This window comes from Tursiops truncatus, chromosome 11 (genome assembly GCF_011762595.2).
Source record: "Tursiops truncatus isolate mTurTru1 chromosome 11, mTurTru1.mat.Y, whole genome shotgun sequence".
Classification (NCBI taxonomy): domain Eukaryota; kingdom Metazoa; phylum Chordata; class Mammalia; order Artiodactyla; family Delphinidae; genus Tursiops; species Tursiops truncatus.
In genome coordinates this window covers 60,178,380-60,199,518 of record NC_047044.1, presented here as the reverse complement: position 1 = coordinate 60,199,518, position 21,139 = coordinate 60,178,380, and the positions used below count along the sequence as shown (strand labels likewise).

General features: G+C 53.0%; 1 protein-coding gene across 4 annotated transcripts; it reads left to right on the top strand.

Moving 5' to 3' along the window:
* Nucleotides 1–83: 83 nt before the first annotated feature.
* Nucleotides 84–20,954, top strand: ESPL1 (extra spindle pole bodies like 1, separase). 4 transcript variants are annotated; one of them, XM_033866612.2, is made up of 31 exons: nucleotides 84–138; nucleotides 583–675; nucleotides 859–1,917; nucleotides 2,199–2,303; nucleotides 2,462–2,582; nucleotides 4,575–4,711; nucleotides 6,064–6,257; nucleotides 6,555–6,794; nucleotides 7,017–7,161; nucleotides 7,269–7,407; nucleotides 7,601–7,740; nucleotides 8,687–8,821; nucleotides 9,879–9,998; nucleotides 10,494–10,665; nucleotides 11,058–11,186; nucleotides 11,320–11,476; nucleotides 12,374–12,483; nucleotides 13,589–14,577; nucleotides 15,017–15,371; nucleotides 15,570–15,731; nucleotides 16,103–16,316; nucleotides 16,418–16,608; nucleotides 17,487–17,614; nucleotides 17,739–17,861; nucleotides 18,744–18,899; nucleotides 19,008–19,178; nucleotides 19,304–19,408; nucleotides 19,592–19,707; nucleotides 19,869–19,952; nucleotides 20,121–20,285; nucleotides 20,588–20,954. In XM_033866612.2, exons 2-31 carry the CDS (start codon nucleotides 595–597, stop codon nucleotides 20,787–20,789), a joined length of 6,345 nt encoding a protein of 2,114 aa, XP_033722503.1. In that variant the 5' UTR covers nucleotides 84–138; nucleotides 583–594; the 3' UTR covers nucleotides 20,790–20,954. The 4 variants fall into 4 exon arrangements, with proteins under 4 accessions (XP_033722503.1, XP_033722505.1, XP_033722504.1 ...); XM_033866614.2 differs by having other exon boundaries at nucleotides 132–270; nucleotides 8,735–8,821; XM_033866613.2 differs by having other exon boundaries at nucleotides 132–270; nucleotides 15,609–15,731.
* Nucleotides 20,955–21,139: the final 185 nt, after the last annotated feature.

The following is a 21,139-nucleotide window of genomic DNA, read 5'->3' as shown; positions in this document are numbered from 1 at the left end:
ACAACTCCCAGCGCGCCTCGCGGCCCGCCGACGTTACGTAGCTCTCGCTGATTGGTCGCTGGGCATATTTGAAAGGAGGGGCTGGCGCGGAAGACGAAGGATACATTTTGGATCCTTGCGGAGTACTCAGTCTAGTGGGTAAGTCCTGCCTCTGGGAAGAAGAACTATCTCTGGGACGGAAGGCCTGGAGGTACTCGTGAACGTATGTATGCGCCGAGGTGAATGGGGCCCCAGCGCTGACTTGAGGAAGAGGCCGGGCGTCTCTACGAGGTAGGGTCGGGAGACCTCGGGACGTCCTGGTGGTGCTGAAGAGCTCGGTGGAGGCCTCCGGTGTGGGGCGTTGGTTGGTGGGACGGGTAGTGAGGCTGGGGATAGGCTGGGAGGAAGGAATAGCAGAAGCGTCGGTTTATAACGGGAGCCCGGCGTCTTGGCATGTATGTTTTTCCGATAGGATTTCTGATGGGATTTTTTGCCCCCACCCCCACCCCCCGCCTTCCGCGGCCTTCAAGCCCTTCTCCCGCCCTTCATTTAGCTCCTTTACAAATCTTCTCCGCCTTCCCTAATCCGTTTTCTTTCCCCTAGTCCCGCGGCACCATGAGGAGCTTCAAAGGAGTCAACTTTGGGACTCTGCTAAGAAGTCCAAAGGAGGCTGAAGAGCTGCTGCCTGACTTGAAGGTGGGAGTGCTGTCTGGCTGTGGATACACCTGGCTTACCAAGCTGAGCTGTTTTGTTTTTTGACTTATTTGAAGAGACAGATTAGTAGGAGATCCACTCTTGAGCCATCTCATTTCTAGTTCCTTTCCCTATCTTTTTTTTTTCTCCTTTGGTAGCCTCATTCACATCTTCTTCTCCTCCTAGGAGTTCCTGTCCAAGCTTCCACCTGATTCTCCCAGCTGCCGATCTGATGCCGAGAGGAGGCAAGCTTGTGATGCCATCCTGAGGGCTTGCAACCAGCAGCTGACTGTCAAGCTGGCTTGCCCTAGGCACCTGGGGAGCCTGCTGGAGCTGGCAGAGGTGGCTTGCGATGGCTACTTGATGTCTACACCCCAGCGCCCACCCCTCTACCTGGAACGAATTCTCTTCATCTTTCTGCGGAACACTGCTGCACAGGGAATCCCAGAGGCCACACTCCGAGTCGCTCAGCCCCTCCATACCTGCTTGGTGCAGTGTTCTCGACAAGCTGCTCCCCAGGACTATGAGGCTGTGGCTCGGGGCAGCTTTTCTCTGCTTTGGAAGGGGGCAGAAGCGCTGGTGGAGCGGCAGGCTGCATTGTCAGCTCGGCTAAAGGCCTTGAGCTTTCTAGTACTCTTGGAGGATGAAAGTACCCCTTGTGAGGTTCCCCACTTTGCTTCTCCCACAGCCTGTCGAGTGGTAGCTGCCAATCAGCTATTTGAAGGCAGTGGGCATGGCCTGAATGAAGCAGATGCTGATTTCCTAGGTGACCTGCTCTCCAGGCATGTGATCAGAGCTTTGGTGGGAGAGGGAGGGGGCTCTCCTGGTCCTCTTTCCCCGCAGAGGGCCCTCTGTCTCTTGGAGCTCACCCTGGAACACTGCCGTCGCCTCTGCTGGGGCCACCACCACGCCAGAGCCACGAGGGCAGTGGAGAAGGCCTACGATTACCTGAGGAGCACCAGTCTGGCCCCCAGCCTCCAGCTTTGCCAGCTGGCAGTTGAACTTCAGCAGGTTGGCGAGGGAGGACCCCAGGCGGTGGCCAAGCTTCTGCTCAAGGCATCAGCTGTCCTGAAGAACAGCATGGAGGCGCCGTCACCCGCACTGCGGGCATTGTGTGACAGCTGCCAGTTCTTCCTCTCAGTCCTGGAGCGAGGCACCAAGGGGCACTATGGACCTGATGCCATTCTGGGCCTCTTTGCTTTTCTTGGAAGCTACTGTTGCCTCATCCGGCAACTGCAGGATGGCGTGAGTTAAGGACCTAGAGGTAGGGTGGGAATGTGGTTCTGTGGACTCCATCGGGCTAGGGTCTTGGGTAAGATCTGGAAGCCCTGGCTCCCGCCTTGGTAAGCTGCTCTCTGGACCATGCCTGCCAGCCAGCAAGCAGCCTCGTATACGCTGAGAGGGCAGTGGCCCATCCTGATGTCCTTCTTCCTACTCCCCGGCTGTCTCAGCTCTCCAGGGCTCTGGGCCAGTCTTCAGCTTGGAGCTCCCTGTCCCTCAAACCAAGCTCCCCTTTCCTTCCTCAGGTCTGTGGGGACTCCGCCAAGCAACTGCAGGCTTTGGTTCAGATGCACTTTCAGGGACTTCACCTCTACACTACGGTGGTTTATGACTTTGCCCAAGGCTGTCAGGTACCATCTGGAATCAAAAAGCCTGGAGCGGTCCTAGGGTCTGGAGTTGCTTGACTGCCCTCAGTAGAGCTCTGGGGTTGCTTTGCCTTTCGGCACGAGGTGGGGTGGACATCACCTTAGACCTATTATGTTTCCTCTCACCTTTTTTGTCCCTTCAGGAAGGTGATTTGGCTGACCTGGCCCAGCTAGTGGAAAGTTGCAAATCTACTGTTGTCTGGATGATGGAGGCCTTACAGGGCCTGTCAGGCCGAGAGCTGACTGACTACCTGGGGATGACTGGTTAGTGTCCTAGGGCCCAGATACAGGGTTCTTGGGAGGGTCATCGCTTGTTAGGCAGGCAGGTAGCAGGAGCTGGATTGTTCTGTGGGACCTCCCTATGGCTTAGGGAGGCAGTGAGAAAGATATTTATAAGGATCTCTGTATTTAACAGCAGGAGAGAAGTGATGAGGCTCATTTATCATAGCAGATGTGAATTTTTTTCTCATTGGCTTTGAAATCTGACTTGGTATTTGTTTCATGAAAATGTAGAACATTTATAACTTAATTTTTTTAAAACCAGGTAGAACATTCACATGATTCAAAATACAAATTGCACAAAAGGGCGTACAGCGAAAAGTCCCTCTACTGTGCTTAATCCTAGTCACCCAAGTCCCACTCTGCAGAGGCAGCTAATATGGTCAATTTCTTATGTATCCCTCTAGAGATATACTGTGTATATCTACTATATGTATATATACTATGTATATGTATATATTAACCAACAGGCATGAATATTTCTCCCCACTCTTTTTATTGAAATATGCATACAGGAAAATACAAAGATCATAAGCAGACAGCTTGATGGATTTTTACAAAGTGAGCTTGGTTTGTAACCAACATCTAGGTCAAGTAACAGAGCATGACATAGACACCTGAGAAAACCCCTCTTTGTGCCCCCTTCTGGTCCCCACACCCCAACAGTAACCACTAACTATCCTAACAGCATCAATTAGTTTTACCTGTTTTGTATTTCATAATAAATTTCCCCCTCAGTTTTACAAAAAGCATAGCCCTTTAGTTTGAATCATATAAACCTAATGAGTTCAGTCACTAGAAGGTTTTGGAGCGTTTTTCATATTCACATTATCAGGTTGAACCTGGCCACAGGTCATCAGGAGTCACAAAAATTAATAGTATGAAAATTCTTCCCACAGAGTATTATTGAAGACCTTCTTTATTTTCTCCCAGCCATCTACATCGATAGCCAAGAAGCTGCCTAAACTAGAACTTAGGAAAATTGTATTCATTCAGTGAATATTTATTGAGTACCTACTATGTGCTAAGCACTGTTCTGAGTACTTAGATATGTCAGTAAATAAAACAAAGATCTCTGCTCTCATGAAGCCACATTCTGGTTGGGGGAGAAAGACCATAAACAGTAGAATAATTGAAGTACAACATGTTAGAAAGTGATCAGAAATATGGAGGGAAAGGAAAAGTAGAGCAGGATGAGAAAGGGAATTAGGAGGTCAGGGCAGGTGAGGGGGGGCAAATTACCATTTAAACAGGTGGTCAGGGACTTCCCTGGCGGTCCCGTCGTTGGAACTCCACACTTCCAGTGCAGGGGGTGTGGGTTCAAATCCCCGGTTGGGGAACTAAGATCCCACATGCCACGTGGCCAAAAAAAAAAAAAAAAAAAAAAGGTGGTCCGAGTAGGCCTCTTGGAGAGGGTGACATGAGCACAGCCTGGAGGGTGTGAGGGAATTGACCATGTGGAAAACTGGGAAAGGACGTCCCCTGGCAGAGGAAACAGCCAGTGTCAAGGCCCTACAGCAGGAGAGGGCTCCTACAGCGTGGGCTGTAGGGGCTCCTACAGCGTGTTCAAGGACTAGCAGGGAGGCTACTGTGGCTTCAGTGGAATGAGGGAAGGAGAGGGAAGTAAAGGATAGGCCAGAGCGTTTCCCCCAAAATGCTGACCTTTGGAGCAAGATGAAGACAGAGATTGGCATGTGAGGAGAGACAGGCCCTGTGTGGGGATGAGGACTTGGCTCTTGTAAAACAAGTGCAGAGAGGCTGCCTGGTGTGGGGTTACCTTCCTGGAATGGAGGGCATGGGCTGACTTGGAGCATGAAGGGGAGAGCTGTCCCGTTCTCATTCCCTAGCGATGGGGGTTCCTGGGTGATCTGGGGACTGCTGAGCTGACCACAGGTTTAGCATCTCTCTGCTGCCCCTCCAACAGCAGAGGGCAGTGGAACCATTCCTGCGGTCAGCTGTCGTCTCTCTCCCCTGCAGCCTCTTACACCAGTAACCTGGCCTACAACTTCTATAGTCACAAGCTTTATGCCGAGGCCTGTGCCATCTCCGAGCCCCTCTGTCAGCACCTGGGCTTGGCAAAGCCAGACACCTATCCTGAGGTGCCTCCTGAGAAGGTATGAGGGCAGGAGGGAGGTTATATTGAAGGGAGGAGGGGCTCGAGTAGCGTGAAAGGGCCTGGCCAGGACCCTGCCTTGGAGTAGAGAGTTAGGAGCTGCATGTTGGCAGCAGTACCTGGGGCAGTGTTTCCCGGACCTCACCTGTACTGTTATTTAATTTTTTTGATTCATTCACTTTTTTTTTTTTTAATCTCACCACGCCTTCATGTTTACTGTTTTTTTTTTTTGGATTCACTTTTTATATTTAGCCTTGTCCTGGGCCAGTGGTTTTCAACCTGACTAGACATTAGAATCACCTGAGTAAACTAAAAAAAAAAAATTCTAAAGCCTGTCCTAAGCTAATTGCTTCAGAATCTCTGGCACTGGAGCCCAGGCATCTGGATATTTTTCTTAAAGTTCCTCTACGTGGTCCTTTGGGCAACCAGAGTGAGAACCACTGTCATAAAGCAGGAATACCCATGAAATGATGGGTTGGCAAGACGGGTCAGAGAGGGCCTTGGGTTTCGTTTGATGAGCCTCTCGATTTAAGTGGAGGCCTGGTATCGGATTGGTATCTTGGGCTTCTCGGCATCACTGTGGCGAATAAACAGAAGGAAAGGACAACACCAGGCACCCAGGCGGCTCTAGCAGCCCAGGCAGGAAAGGGTGGGCGTCTGAACTGAAACAGCTTCCCAAGGGATGGAAAGAAGTGGGTGAGTGCAAGAAGTCAAGGATTAACCTGGAAAGTGGCTGGTGTGAGGGAGGGAGAAGGAAGAGGCCAAGATGGTCTCGCCTTTCCAACTCAGGAGAAGGTGGTGATTTGCTGAGAAGGGTCAGGAGGGGCTTCCCTGGTGGCACAGTGGTTGAGAGTCTGCCTGCTAATGCAGGGGACGCGGGTTCGAGCCCCGGTCTGGGAAGATCCCACGTGCCGCGGAGCAACTGGGCCCGTGAGCCACAACTACTGAGCCTGCGCGTCTGGAGCCTGTGCTCCGCAACAAGAGAGGCCGCGATAGTGAGAGGCCCGCGCAGCGCGAAGAAGAGGGGCCCCCGCTTGCCACAACTAGAGAAAGCCCTCGCACAAGAAACGAAGACCCAACACAGCATAAATAAATAAATTAATAAACTCCTAACCCCCAACATCTTCTAACAAAAAAAAAAAAAAAGAAGGAGCAGGTTTGCAGGGGTGTGGGTGACGGATATATGGGTGGGATGGGTCGAAGCCTCAGGTTGAGAGCACCCAGATATTTAGTTCTTAGGTGTCTGTGGGGCGGGCTTGGGGGCAGGAGGACCCTGAGCACACACATCCTCCCCCATGGTACAGACTCCTTGCTTCCTCTCTCCAGTTTGGTCTGTTTTCTTCCTCTGGTCAGTTGCACAGATGCTTCCGGCTGCACGTAGAGAGTTTGAAGAAACTGGGTAAACAGGCCCAGGGCTGCAAGATGGTGACTTTGTGGCTGGCAGCCCTGCAGCCCTGTGGCCCCAAACACATGACTGAGCCAGTCACCTTCTGGGTCCGGGTCAAGATGGATGCAGCCAGAGCCGGAGACAAGGAGCTACAGCTGAAGTGAGTTGGTGGGGAGGGGACAACCATTTTTATCCCCTGGAGAGGGCTGCTTTGGCACTCATGGTCACATTCATCCTCATGTCTGAAAAAGGCACTGTTTCCTCCATTCATCATTATGGATTGAGTGCCGACTGTGTGCCAGCCACTGTGCTGGGTAGCTGGGGGGACAGCGGTGACAGGCAATTGCTCTTGCTTTCCCCACTGGAGCTCTCAGCAAGCTGAGGCGGGGACTCCTTGGCCTGGGGCAGAGGCGCCGTGCTTCATGGGCTCCCCGGTGCTGAGCCTGCCCTCTCTCAGGACGCTGCGAGACAGCCTGAGCGGCTGGGACCCAGAGACCCTGGCCGTCCTGCTCAGGGAGGAGCTGCGGACCTACAAGGCGGTGCGGGCCAACACGGGGCAGGAACGTTTCAATGTCATCTGCGACCTGCTGGAGCTGAGCCCCGAGGAAACTCCGGCCGGGGCCTGGGCCCGAGCCACCCACCTGGTGGAACTGGCTCAGGTGCTCTGCTATCACGACTTTGCCCAGCAGACCGACTGGTGAGGAGGAAAGCCTGGGAAGGCCACTCTTGCTTCTTGCCCTAGCTCCTCTTACCCTTCCTGGAGCCCGTTTCCCTCTCCACGTCCCTGAGCACTCCCTTGAGTTTGTGGTCATGGAACTCAATTCAAAGGATGAGGCCAGCTGTGCTGCAGAAGGCCCTTCCCAGGACAGCGTGGCAGGCACTCACAGTAGCCTGGCTTAAGTGCGTCTTCTCCCTATAGCTCTGCCTTGGATGCCATCCGGGAAGCCCTGCAGCTTCTGGAGTCTGTGAGGCCCGAGGCCCAGGCCGAGGATCGGCTTCTGGATGATAAAGCACAGGCCCTGCTGTGGCTCTACATCTGTACCCTGGAGGCCAAAATGCAGGAGGTGAGCATGGCTGCTGTGGGTTAAGCAGGACTGGATACAGGGATTATTTTCCCTGGGCCCCAGTAAGCTCGTGACAACCGTGTTTTCACCCTGGTCGCCCCATCCAGGGTATTGAGCGGGATCGGAGGGCCCAGGCCCCTCGTAACCTGGAGGAGTTTGAAGTCAATGACCTGAACTATGAAGATAAACTCCAGGAAGATCGTTTCCTATACAGTAACATTGTCTTCAACCTGGCTGCAGATGCTGGTGAGGACCGTGAACATAGTGTGGTGGGATGGGGCCTCCTCTGTGGCTTCCTGTGGGTGCCCCAGGTGTGAGGGAGGCTGCCCTGTGGAGTGGAAGGTGGGCACAAGGGCAGAGGCCATTATGGGGAAGAGGACCACCTTTCCCCAGATGCCCACACTGAGAGAATGGCTGGTCCCTTTCTTCTGACTTACAGCTCAGTCCACATGCCTGGACCAAGCCCTGGCCCTGTGGAAGGAGGTGCTTACAAAGGGGCAGGCCCCCGCTGTGCGGTGTCTGCAGCAGACAGCAGCCTCCCTACAGATCCTAGCGGCCCTCTACCAGCTGGTGGCAAAGGTAACGGGGCAGGGCGTTGACACGGGCCAGAAACCCAGCTCCTTCACCTTCTTTGGCCTGTGTCCTTGCTGAGAAGTCATGTCATCCAGTGTGGGCTGTGTCACCAGTCTCCCTGAGTTAAATCCAGGCTCCAGCGTTTACTAGTACATGGCCTTAAACAAGTTGCTTAACCTTCCAAGCCCATTTCCTTATTTCTAAAATGAGGGTAATAATACTACTAACTCATAGCCTTGTTAGCATTCAGTGAGATAATGCGTGAAAGATGGTGTGTGTAAACGGAATACTCAAACGGTAGCCATAATTATTGGTAATTATCAGATAATTTGAGACCTGTATACTCAGAAAAAATACATAAATGCCTACAGATACAATTTTACATTTTTACATGCAATGTCAGGTTTCAAGGACTCCCTGAAGCTCTTCCCTGGACCCCATGTTAGGAACCTCTGAAAAAGGACGTTGCACATAGAGGATCTTTGTTACTGTGGGCATTAGGTCATATTCCTAGCAGGAGGAGCCTGGGAAGCTGCCTGAGCCCTAGATTTGAGTCTCGGCTCTACCACATACGTGTTATGCGAACTTAGACAAGAAGCTTAACATATGTTAACCTATTAGTTTCCTCGTCTGTAAGATTAGGGTTAGAGTTGCTATGAAAATAAAGTGAGCTGGCACAGTGCCTGGCACATAGCAAACGCTCAGGAAATCCTGGCTATTGAAGACAACTGGCGTGTGGGCTTTAAAACAAGTGAGGGGGTAGGAGGGTTTGCAGACGCCCTCGCTGCTCTCCTCTCCGGCTCCCTGAGGATGGCCAGTGGTTGCTCGGTCTGGGTGGCCACATTCCAGCCAGGCCCTCAGGTCAGACCAAGGTCCCAAAGGGCTGGAGGGGAGGGGCTAGAAATGAAGGCTGAGCGCGAGCTGGGCAAATGTGCTGCTCCTGGCCTCCCAGCCCCTGCGAGCTCTGGAGGTCTTCCTGCTCATACGGATCGTCTCCCAGAGACTGGAGGACCACGCGAAGGCAGCCGGCTCCTCCTGCCACGCCACCCAGCTCCTCCTGACACTCGGCTGTCCCAGCTACGCCCAGGTGAGTGCCCAGCCGCGCTAGCCTGGGGCTGCAGGGGGACCTGGCTTCGGTGACCCAGCTCTCCTCTGAGAAGGTACGCTGCTGAAGGAGTGGCTTCTCTGCCTTCCGTGCCACATTTGGCCGAAGGATGGTAAAGTGTGGAGTGGTTGGGACGCAGCTGGGGGAGAGGAGGCATCTTTCTCCGTCCCACTGCCAAACCAACTGTTCATTCAGTCTTACCTAGTCTGCACTGGCAATACGCTGCTAATCCGGGGTTTCCCAGCCATTTCTGTTGTCCCAGTTGATGCTTCTTGTTCACTTAGGGCTGTTAACAATGTATCCTAACTGGTCTCCTGGCCTCCAGTTCCTCCCTTTTCCACTCCGGCTACTAGCGGCATCATGTTAGGCACAGATCTGATCTTATCTCTTTTCCTGCTTAAAGGATTACATTGGCTTCTCCGCTACCTGAGGGATACTGTCCAGATGCTTTACTCTGGATTGCACACCTTCTACATTCTGGTTCACTCTTTGTCTCGCCGCTCCACACCATGAACTTTATGCTAATCTGTACCACTTACTTTATATTCCTCATACGTACCCCGCTGTCTTTGGTTGTGGTAGACCCTTCACCCTAAATGCACCCTCGCCCCAACTTTATTTTCCTTCAGCAAACCCATACTTTCTTTTCAAGGTCTAGCTCAGTTGTCTCCTTCATAAAGCATTTTATATGTCCCCTTCTTCAAGGGTAAAATCAACCACTTTCCCTGGGTCCTGGGTGCCCACGCCCCCCCCCCCCCCCCCCCCCCCCCGCCCCCGCATTGCAAGCTGTTGGATGGAAGGGCCCGCTTACAGCTTATCCAGCTTTGTCTCTCTAGCTTAGTGGTTAACAGAAAGGTACTAAATGAGCATTTTAGTGAGTGAGAATAATTCCTACGTAGACTACAATATTTGAAATAATTTAATATTTAATTGGACAAGGTCAACATTTTGCTTGCAAATGCTTTAATCTGCTTTAATTTGGAGAGTCCGGCTGCCTCTCCTCACCAGCATGCTCACGCACCCCCGATTGCTTCCTCAGTTGTACCTGGAAGAGGCAGAATCAAGTCTGAAGCTTCTGGATCGCACCACAGATACATGCTTGCTCCTTTCCCTGACCTGTGACCTCCTGCGAAGTCAGCTCTACTGTGCTTGCCAGAAGGTGCTTCTCACTTTCTTGATCCCCGAAGGTCTTGGGTATGGGAAGGATTTTAGGATTCTCCAGATAATCTGTCTGGCTCCTGAGGCTTCCCTGGAGCTGGAGAGAATGTTCATGGCCCCGAGGAGCAGAAACATCTCGCCTTGCCCTCTCCCGTTGATCGTCCACGTGTGCTTCTCTAGGAGCCATTCCATCCTTTTCATCCTCTTCCAGCTCCCTCTGGGGCAAGGGGGAAAGTCTGTCCCGTGACTAGAAACTGGGATGACACTGGCGCCCTCAACTGGAGATCCAGTGGGATCCAAAAGGCTGGGCTTCCTCACACACTAGCTGTGTGACTTGGCTGAGTCTCCTGCCCTTTCAGGCTCTAGTTTGCTCTCCAGCTTTTATCATCTGAAAAGCAGGGGTCTGGGCTACGTGATCCGTAGGGGCACCTTGAGCTCTGAATTGCTGATCCTGCCTCACTCACTGCTCTCCTCCGCCCCTGCCCCCTCCCCCCAGGTGGCTGAGGGTGCCTCTCTGCTGCTGTCTGTGCTTCGGGACCCTGCCCTCCAGAGGCCATCCAAGGCCTGGTACCTGCTGCGCGTCCAGGCCTTGCAGCTTGTGGCAGTCTACCTGAGCCTCTCATCAGGCAGCCTCTCGGCCTCCCTGTGGGAGCAGCTCTGTGCCCAAGGTGAAAGAAGAGGGTGGATGGCCCTCCTTGTGTGGTTTGTCCGCTGTCAGCTCTTCTCTGCCCTCGTCCCCTCTGCTGTCCAGCTGCGTGGATGAGCCTAACTAGAAGCTGCCCAGAGCAGGCCTGAGATAGCAGATGAGTTTCAGCTTGCTTGCTGACTCTAACTGACTGCTCAGTGACTGCCCTGAACACGACACTGACAAGGGTTCTGAGACTCCATGTGGCCTCGGGGGAGAGAGTTCTGTGATTGATTAGCTCTGTCTGCCTTGAGTGTGGAGGGAGAGGGTGAGAGCATGCTTCGCATTTGCTTTCTTACTGTTTGAAGGTGGTGGAAGTTCTGGCCACATCATCTCCCTTCTTGTCACTCCCACCTTCCCCCCACGCTTGCGCAGGCTGGCAGACACCTGAGATAGCGCTCATCGACGCCCACAAGCTCCTCCGAAGCATCATCCTCCTGCTCATGGGCAGCGATGTGCTCTCGGCTCAGAAGACAGCTGTGGAGACACCATTTCTGGACTACGGTAAGTCCGAGGAGGAGAGCTAAGGTGGAAGGAACAGGCTAGATGGCGGGGCTGGCAGTTATGTCTGCAGAGGATCCAGGCTGCGGGTCCTGGTTCCACATGATGATGGTCTCGTCTCTCTCCTTTGCTACAGGTGAAAATCTGGTACAAAAATGGCAGGTTCTTACTGAGGTGCTAAGCTGCTCGGAGAAGCTGGTCTCCCGCCTGGTCCACCTGGGTAGTGTGAGCGAAGCCAAAGCCTTTTGCTTGGAGGCCCTGAAACTTACAACAAAGCTGCAGATACCGCGCCAGTGAGTACAGGGCCCAAGAGGATGCCGATTCCCAAACCTGAGTGCCTACGACCTTGACCGTGGGTTCCCAAACTGTTCCACAGATTAACGTTATATTTGGACGGGCTGGTGGAAGAATGCATTCCATGGCGAACAAGTGGGAAATGCTGAGTTAATCAAGATTAGATGTTTTCATTTCCTATAGGACTTACCATGTCCTCCAGTATGCTAATACACATTATCAATCTCCAAAAGGGAGATCTAGTATACAATGTTTCCCTAAATCTCTTCGCCTGGAGGATCCTTTTGGTGAGGAGTTCGGTCTGGGAAATCCTGTCCTCAGGCACGAGGGTGAGTTGGTTTGAGAGATGGGTGTAGAGGGTTTTCGTCAGGGAGTGCCTGAAGTCAGCCTTAGGAATTAAAGGCCTTCTGGACACTGGAAAAGACTGTAATGGCTCTGCCTGGGAAAGGGGCAGAAAGACTCTCTAGGAGGGCTCCCTTGGTGGTGCAGTGGTTAAGAATCTGCCTGCCACTACAAGGGACATGGGTTCGAGCCCTGGTCCAGGAAGATCCCACATGCCGCGGGGCAACTAAGCCCGTGCGTCACAACCACTGAGGCTGCGCTCTAGAGCCCGCGAGCCACAGCTACTGAGCCCACATACCACAACTACTGAAGCCCGCGTGCCTAGAGCCCGTGCTCCACAACAAGAGAAGCCATGACAATGAGAAGCCCGTGCATCGCAATGAAGAGTAGCCCCCGCTCACTGCAACTAGAGAAAGCCGGCGCATGGCAACAAAGACCCAACACAGCCAAAAATACAAACAAACAAATAAATAAATAAATTTATTTTTTAAAAAAAGACTCTCCAGGAAAACAAAGGATTCCACTAATGGGTCGTCATCTTCTCTCCCAACCAGGTGTGCCCTGTTCCTGGTGCTGAAGGGGGAGCTGGAGCTGGCGCGCAATGACATCGACCTCTGTCAGTCGGACCTGCAGCAGGTTCTGTTCTTGCTCGAGTCTTGCACAGGTGAGCAGCCCGGCCCCTATGCCCGTGGGCGGTGGTGAGAGTGATGCACACACTGCAACACAGCTTTACATGTCAAGGTTAGGTTCTCTCCTAAATCAGACTGACTTGTGTCCCAGGGCAAAGCTCCCTTCACTTCAGTCAGACCATTGGTGTCCCTCCTTCAGATGGGCTGTCCAGGACTACCTTACCTGCTTCTAGTTTTCAGTGCTTACACACACACACACACACACACACACACACACACACACACACACACACACACACACACACACACACACACACACACACACACACACACACACAGACATATATATATATTTTGTTGTTGTTGTTCTGTTTTTGGTTTTTTTTGGTTTTTTTGCCTGTGCCATGCAGCTTCCGGGATCTTAGTTCCTGGAGCAGGGATTGAACCCGGGCCCCTGCAGTGAAAGCACTGAGTCCTAACCACTGGACTGCCAGGGAATTCCCAGCACTAATATATTTTAATTTAAATAAAATTGAATATTCAGTGCCTTAGGTACTCGCCACACTTCCTGTGTTCAGTAGCCGCACATGTGGCTACTGTATGGGGCAGCACAAATGTAGCATCCTCAGAAGGGTTTAAGCTAATAATAAAATATTGTATTTATGGTGCTTTGTTTTTTTTCCTTATCAACCACTTTTACCTGTAGTATTTCACTGGACCCACACAAAATCCTGGAAAGTTGAGTTGGGAACATAGAGTTTTTTCATTTGTAAACTCAGAAAATTGAGAAATTCAATGTTTGAGGCCAGGATCATGGGGCTAGTCAGGGGCCAGAGACAGGATTAAGACTTGGGCCTCTGGGTGCCGGCCTTCTGGCCTGAGCCATGCAGCCTTCTGAGCTGCAGATATGGGGGCTCTGTGGGCTGTGCTGATGCATTGTTAGAAGGGCAGAAAATTTTAGGAAAAATTTTCGAAATTATCGAAAAAATAGTAAGTATGCTAATATTTAGTATGTTAGTACAGTAACGTATATGAACAGTTAGTAAGTAAATAACATAGGTCGTTGGCCGCTGAGGTAGCTCAGGACACACTGGTATCATTTCTCCCAGTTTTGTAATTCTTTTTCCACTCTTCCCTCAGAGTTTGTCAGACTAGCGCAGCACCCAGACTCTGTGAAGAAGGTCCACTTGCAGAAGGGGAAGCAGCGGGCCTGGGTGCCCCATCCTCCAGAGCTTCCAGAGGAAGAGCTTGTTCTAAGAGGCCCTGACCTGGAGCTGGTGGCCACCGTGGCCAAGGAGCCTGGCCCTGTAGCACCTTCTACTAACTCCTCCCCGATCCTGAAAACAAAGCCCCAGCCCAGCCCTGGCTTCCTGACCCATTTGCCCACTTGTGACTGCTCACTCTGTGCCAGCCCTGTCCTCTCAGCAGTCTGTCTGCGCTGGGTGTTGATCACAGCGGGCGCGAGGCTGGCCATGGGCCATCAGGCCCAGGGCCTGGATCTGCTGCAGGTTGTGCTGAAGTGTTGCCCCGCAGCCAGTGAGCGCCTCACCCAAGCTCTACAAGCTTCCCTGAATCAGAAAGCACCCCCCTCTCCTGTCCTGGGCCTCTTCGATGAGATCTCGGCTCAGGCATACACACAGCTGGCACTGGAGGGGCTGAGCCAGCCGTCAAACAAGAGCCTGGGGAAGATCCTGGAGTTGGGGCTAAAGTTTGTGGTGGCTCGGATACCCCACCTGGAGCCCTGGCGAGCCAACCTGCTCTTGGTTCAGGCCCTTGCAAAGCTGGCTAGCCTCAGCTGCTGCACTCCTCGACTTTTTGCGAGCTCCTGGGGCTGGCAGCCACCATCAGTAAAGACCCCTGCAGGCTCAGAACACTCTAAGCCTTGGAGCCAAAAACATTGTGGACGAAGACGCCAGCAAGAGGTCTCTGCTACCCTGCCGCTCTCAAATACCTCTCTGAAAGGTCTGGAAGGTGGAGGACCACCCTGTACACCTAAGCCCCCAGGCCGGGTCAGGCAGGGTGGCCCTCGTGTCCCCTTCACTGTGTTTGAGGAAGTCCTCCTTACAAAGAGCAAGCCTGAGGTTCCCAAGGCCCCCAGGGTACAACAGAGGTCCCAGACACGCCTCAAGGTGAGATGGGACTGTGGCTAGGTGGTACTGGTGTTGAGTGGGGGTGATCCTGCAGGAGAGTTCTGCAGAGCAGGTGTCTCTGGAATAGCTTCCTAGGGCTGGCGGGGGTGGGGGTGGGGAACCTTAAGCTCTGTTACTGCAGGACCCCTATATCTTCCACAGCAAGACCTAGTTCAAGTCCATCTTTGTTTCAGACAGAAGGGACTTTTCTTCACTCTATACGGTTCCTTTCCCTTTTCATCCTCCTTATCTTCTCTTCCTTCCTCCTCTCCCTCCTTCCACAACCCAGGGTTACTGCCCCTGGTTGAGTGTGGCCTAATACCTGGGAGGTTGATTCTTAAATCTTCCCCAAGGGCCTCTATGATGGCGCCTCCACAGCGCCACCTGCTGGCGGACAATGTCTCGTCATTTGGCCCTTCTCCCTTTCCCACCATCCTAGGTGAACTTCAGTGATGACAGTGACCTGGAAGACCCTGTCTCAGTTGGGGCACGGCTTGCAGAGGGACCCAAGGGACGGGGCACTGCTTCCCGGGGCTGCGGCCGGGGCCGGGGCCGGGGCCGGGCCAGGAAGGGCCCGAGCGTGAAGACAAACTCGGTGGCCGCCCCAGGCAGTGCCCCTGGGCACCCTGGCCTCAGTGGTAGAAGCCGGAGGGTCAAGAAGCTGGCATCAGGACATTGTGAGGAGCTGGGCCCCGAGATGATGAGGACCATCCTTGAGGAGGAACTGACTGACAAGCAGATGGAAATGAGCTTTGAGATCCTCAGGGGCCCTGATGGGGAAGACTCAGCCTCAGGTATGATGGCAAGGGTGGAAAATAGAGGTCCATGATTTTTTGGGGTTGCCCTGGGGCCAAAACATGAGAAATAACTGGTGCCAAAGATGGAACAGGAAGAAAGTTCTTTTGCTGGCTCTGGGACCAGACCCTAGAAGGGAGAGCAAAGGGGATGGCAGGAAGAGGGAACTCTACAGGAAAGTCGTGTTGTCTGCCCAGGTGGGAAGACCCCAGCTCCAGGGCTCGATTCATCCATAGGAGAATGTGAGGTGTTGAGACGGGATGCCAGCAAAGAAGAGCTGCCCGTCCGGGGCCCAGACAAGGAGAGAGATAAGGATCTTGGTCCTCCGCTCCGACTCCCCTCGGCCCCCGTAGCCGTCAGTAAGTATGCTGACCACAAAGGTGTGATCACTTGATCCCAGTGCCTTTCCATTACTGTCCTTGGTTCTGGTTTTGGACCATCTGGATCTGGTAGCCTTTGACCTGGGTTTGAATCCTAGCACTCTTTGTCTACTAGCTGAACTCTAGTCACTCCACCTCTCTGAGCTTCAATTTACTTAACCGTAAGGTGGAATTTGGGGAGGATGGAGAGAGTTGATGCATGTAAACTGCGTAGCTCCCCACTTGGCACACTGCCCTTCATAAGTGGTAGCTGCTGTTTTCCACGTGGGAGAGGAGACAGACACTCATTCTTGGAAAGTTCCTATCCGTTAGGAAGTCGGGGATTCATCGGTGTCTTGACCTTCCTCTAGGTCTCTCTATCCTGGATTCCATCTGTGACTCACTAAGCATTGCTTTCCGTGGGGTCAGTCACTGCCCTCCTAGTGGGCTCTACGCTCACCTCTGCCGCCTCCTGGCCTTGTGCCTGGGCCACCGGGATCCCTACGCCACTGCCTGCCTTGTCACCGAGTCTGTCTCCATCACCTGTCGCCACCAGCTGCTCATCCACCTCCACAGGCAGCTCAGGTGAGTGCCCACCATCCCCAAGGCTTGTGCTGGGACAGACTGGGGGGAGTGGTCCAGACTTTGAAGGAGGCAGAACTCACCCCCTCTTGTGTTGCCTGCAGCAAGGCCCAGAAGCGCCGAGGATCGCTTGAAATAGCAGAGCAGCTGCAGGGGCTGAACCTCCAGGAGAGGCCTGGAGACATACCCCTGGCCCGCATCCAGCGCCTCTTTTCCTTCAGAGCATCGGGATCTGGCCACTTCCCCCAGCCTGAGAAGGAGAGTTTCCAGGAGCGCCTGGCTCTGATCCCCAGTGGTATGGCGGCAGGCATCAGTGCCTCTGCTATTCTTTTATTATTCTTCTTAGGGAAGAGTTGGGTGAAGGAGTTTAAGGCATTAGTTAGTTCACACACACGTTTATGATCCTTACGGAAGGATCATAAATTTTCCATTGATTAGACATTTTGTAACTCTCACCAAACAGACATACCTTAAATCTAGAAGTCTTTCTTTTTTCTAATTAATTAATTAATTTATTTATTTATTTATTTTTGGCTGTGTTGGGTCTTCGTTTCTGTGCGAGGGCTTTCTCCAGTTGCGGCGAGCGGGGGCCACTCTTCATCGCGGTGCGCGGGCCTCTCACTGTCGCGGCCTCTCCCGTTGTGGAGCACAGGCTCCAGACGCGCAGGCTCAGTAGTTGTGGCTCACGGGCCTAGTTGCTCCACGGCATGTGGGATCTTCCCAGACCAAGGCTCGAACCCGTGTCCCCTGCATTGGCAGGCAGATTCCTAACCACTGCGCCACGGGGAAGCCCCTCTTTTTTTTTTTTTGAATCTCAATTTGAGTTACCAGCAAATTCAGTGTTTTTCTTTCTTTAGGGGTAAGTTGGTTCAAGTGTCATGGGTCTTCCTATGCTAACACGAAACATGTTCACGGATGATTTGAGTGCCTCACTGTATGTGGGGAGTGGTGGGGGGTAGTGGTTGTTAGTTTCTGTAGGGACACAAATAAATACAAAACATGGTCTCTGACTACAGGGAGCTGTTAGGGTAAGGGAGAGCACCTTTGAACTCCAGTGGCCAGGGAAATCTTCTAGGAGTTGTCTTGAGTGATGGACAGGGATTGCATGCAGAAGACAGGGAAGGGAATTCTTTGTAACAGCTGAAATAACTCTGGGCACGTCCTGTGTGTCAGGGGTGACCGTGTGTGTGTTGGCCCTGGCCACCCTCCAGCCTGGAACCATGGGTGACACCCTCCTGCTGACCCGGCTGGAAAAAGACAATCCCCCAGTCACTGTGCAGATCCCCACTGCCCAGAACAAGGTAGGTTTTCTGGGCTGGGGAGCAAAGTTGGGCTGGGGCAGGCTTCTGGTCAAGCTGTGGCTGGGGGATGGAGAGATGGAGGTCACGTGGACAAGCAGAACTCTTACAACCCCATCTCCCTCAGCTTTCTGTGAGTTCAGCCCTGAAAGAGTTTGATGCCATCCAGAAGGAACAGAAAGAGAACAGCAGCTGTACTGACAAGCGGGAATGGTGGACGGGGCGGCTGGAACTGGACCGCAGGATGGAGGTGTGTGTCCCCAGCGTGGGGTGGGATCGGCCTGCCCTAGGAATATCTTCTCTCTCAGGGGTCCCAGGTTCTTGCTGAGCCACCTCAAGTCCTTTCTGGAAGTGTAGGCCTAAATAAAAAGTTATGTCGCTTGGGAAGCACTTTAAACAAGAGTCTGAGACTGGAAGGGGTTATGGCAATGGAATGTTTAAAGATAAGTACAAAAAAAGAAGTTAAGCCCAAGTATCAGCCTCCCGACCACAGCTTTCATTTCACTTCCTGGCTTTAGCTTTTGCCCACCTGTTCGTATTTGTCAAAACGTAGTGATTTATTACAAATCATCTTTTTTTTAAAGATATATATATATATATATATATATATATTTTTTTTTTTTTTTTTGGCTGTGTTGGGTCTTCATTGCTGCATGTGGGCTTTCTCTAGTTGCTGCAAGCGGGGGCTACTCTTTGTTGTGCTGCGCGGGCTTCTCGTTGCGGTGGCTTCTCTTGTTGCGGAGCACGGGCTCTAGGCGCGCAGGCTTCAGTAGTTGTGGCTCGCGGGCTCTGGAGCGCAGGCCCAGTAGTTTTGGCGCACGGGCTTAGTTCCTCCACGGCATGTGGGATCTTCCCAGACCAGGGCTCGAACCCGTGTCCCCTGCATTGTCAGGCAGATTCTTAACTGTTGCACCACCAGGGAAGTCCCCCTACAAATCGTCTTATCTATACTCCCCCAGAGTCTCAACAAATGAAAAAATGTTTCTCGCTTCTTGCCTTTTATGACTGGCAGTAGGATAAGTAAGGCACATCCACTTATTGGAAGACCCATTTCCTCGTCTCCAACATGTCGGTGCCTGTGGGGAAAGAAACTCAGCTTCCTTTCTGACTGACAGCTCTGTTCTGCATTCAGGTTCTCACCACTTCCCTAGAGAAGTATGTGCTGGGCTGCTGGCGGAGGCTGTTGCTGCCATCCAGTGAGGACCCCGGCCCTGCCCAGGAGGCCTCCCGTCTACAAGAATTGCTGCAGGAATGTGGCTGGAAGTATCCTGACCCCACTCTGCTGAAAGTGAGTTGAGCAATCAGGGAAGGGGAAGAAGGTAGCCTTAACTTTCCCACCTGCCACTGAGGGTGGAGATGGGAGCTATGGTACTCAATGACCACTGTTCCCCTGCAGATCATGCTCAGTGGTGCCAGTACCCTCACCCCACAGGACGTTCAGGCCCTGGCTTATGGGCTGTGCCCAGCCCTGCCAGAACGAGCCCAAGAGCTCCTGAGTGAGGCAGTAGAGCGTCTACAGGGTCAGACGGTACCAAGCAGTAGGCATCTTGTCTTGGTGCTGGACAAGGTAAGGAGCCAGGGGCCGGAGGGGCAGCGCCTGGTGGGCAGTGGGTAGCTACTCGCCGCCATGCCCTTTCTGACTCCTGTGTACCCCTGGCTCAGGACAGTAACCTCTGAGTGCTCTTTGCCCAGGACCTACAGAAGCTCCCGTGGGAGAGCATGCCCAGCCTTCGGGCCCTGCCTGTCACTCGGCTGCCCTCCTTCCGATTCCTACTCAGCTACTCCATCATCAAAGAGGTGCGGGGTTCAGGGAGTGGGGACTGGGGGTGATTGGGGACTGGGCAAGAAAAGGTAGAGAAACCTGGGAAGAGAAGAAGGAGGTCTTAGGAATGGATCAGCTGTGGAAAGGGGCTTGGGGTTTGTGGGAGCTTGGGCCCTTGGGCCAGACCAGGATTCTGATCACCACTGTCTCCCCATCAGTCCGGGGCCTCGTCGGTGCTGAGCCAAGGTGTGGATCCTCGCAGTACCTTCTACGTCCTGAATCCCCACAATAACCTGTCAAGCACAGAGGAGCAATTCCGAGCTCATTTTAGCAGGTCAGCGGGAGAAGAGTAAGAAGCGGGGTGGGGAGGGGTAGCACAACACAGGGGCAAATGTCCTTTTCTCCAGAATCAAATGTTGCAGCCCACGTTCTCCCTACTGTTCCTTCTGCCCTCTTTGCCCCATAACCCTTCTTACTCCTACCTTTTCCCTGTAGTGAAGCTGGCTGGAAAGGGGTGGTCGGGGAGGTGCCGAGCCCAGAACAGGTGCAGGCGGCCCTGGCGGAGCGTGACTTGTACATGTGAGTGCTCAGGGCAGGGAGGTGGGGGGAGGGACAGTCCCACAGGGTGGGTATCACCACGGTTTGCTCTGGGGCTTTGGAGCCCCTGACTGGCTCAGGACACCTCTGGAGACACAGCAGAGGCCTGGCCCTGCTAGGTCAGGCTCATCTCGCCTCCTTCTGCCTCAGCTATGCAGGGCATGGGGCTGGTGCCCGCTTCCTGGATGGGCAGGCTGTCCTGCGGCTGAGCTGCCGGGCGGTGGCCCTGCTGTTTGGCTGCAGCAGTGCAGCCCTGGCTGTGCACGGAAACCTGGAGGGGGCTGGCATCGTGCTCAAGTATATCATGGCTGGCTGGTGAGTCTCGAGGGGCAAAGTCCATCCTAGGTCCCCATCCCAAGTGCTTTCCCAGGTCTGAACCCTAAATCCTTCCTCTTTTGTGCCCCACCTCCTTCCTCCCACCCTACTTCCCTGGCATACCTGGGCCCTTAACCCTTTGCCATCCTCTATCCTCCTCCTGGAACTATGGGTCAAGGGATTTCCTCATTGGCTTAATCCCTCTCAACTCACTCACCACCACCACCACCACCACCAGTCGTGTTTTCCTAGGTGTTCTGTTTTAGACCCTTACTTTGTATTTCTTCCTTCTCTTTTCCCAGCCCCCTGTTTCTAGGTAACCTCTGGGATGTGACTGACCGTGACATTGACCGCTACACAGAGGCTTTGCTGCAGGGCTGGCTTGGAGCAGGCCCAGGAGCCCCACTTCTGTACTATGTCAGCCAGGCCCGCCAGGCTCCCCGACTCAAGTATCTTATTGGGGCTGCACCTGTAGCCTATGGCTTGCCTGTCTCCCTGCAGTGACCCCCTTGGAGCTCTCCTGTTGCTGATAGAAGCCATGTGACTGTTCTACCTCCAAACTTAGATTTGGCCCTTACGATAAATATTTTAAATGATTTTCCCCAGTGTTTTATATGCAACATTTCCTTTTGATTTAATTTTTAATATAATAAAGATACATCACTTAAACCCTGTTTTGTGTAGTTCCTCTGAGAACATTTGAAGATAAGACTATTGCTGGCTTCCTACTGTGTAGTACTATAAATAGATAAGAATAGCTTGCAGGAGTTCAAGTCTGAGAGTCTTGGGAAGAAAGGCAAAACCAACAGACAAAGCTGGGCCTGTCTTGGCCTCAGCAGACAAAGCTGAAGGAG

Excerpts from the sequence above, each read along its gene's own strand:
- ESPL1 (XM_033866612.2), top strand. The coding sequence starts at position 595 with ATGAGGAGCTTCAAAGGAGTCAACTTTGGGACTCTGCTAAGAAGTCCA. Across the intron at positions 1,918-2,198 it reads TCCGGCAACTGCAGGATGGC|GTCTGTGGGGACTCCGCCAA; the intron begins GTGAGTTAAGGA and ends TTCCTTCCTCAG. Across the intron at positions 6,795-7,016 it reads TTTGCCCAGCAGACCGACTG|CTCTGCCTTGGATGCCATCC; the intron begins GTGAGGAGGAAA and ends TTCTCCCTATAG.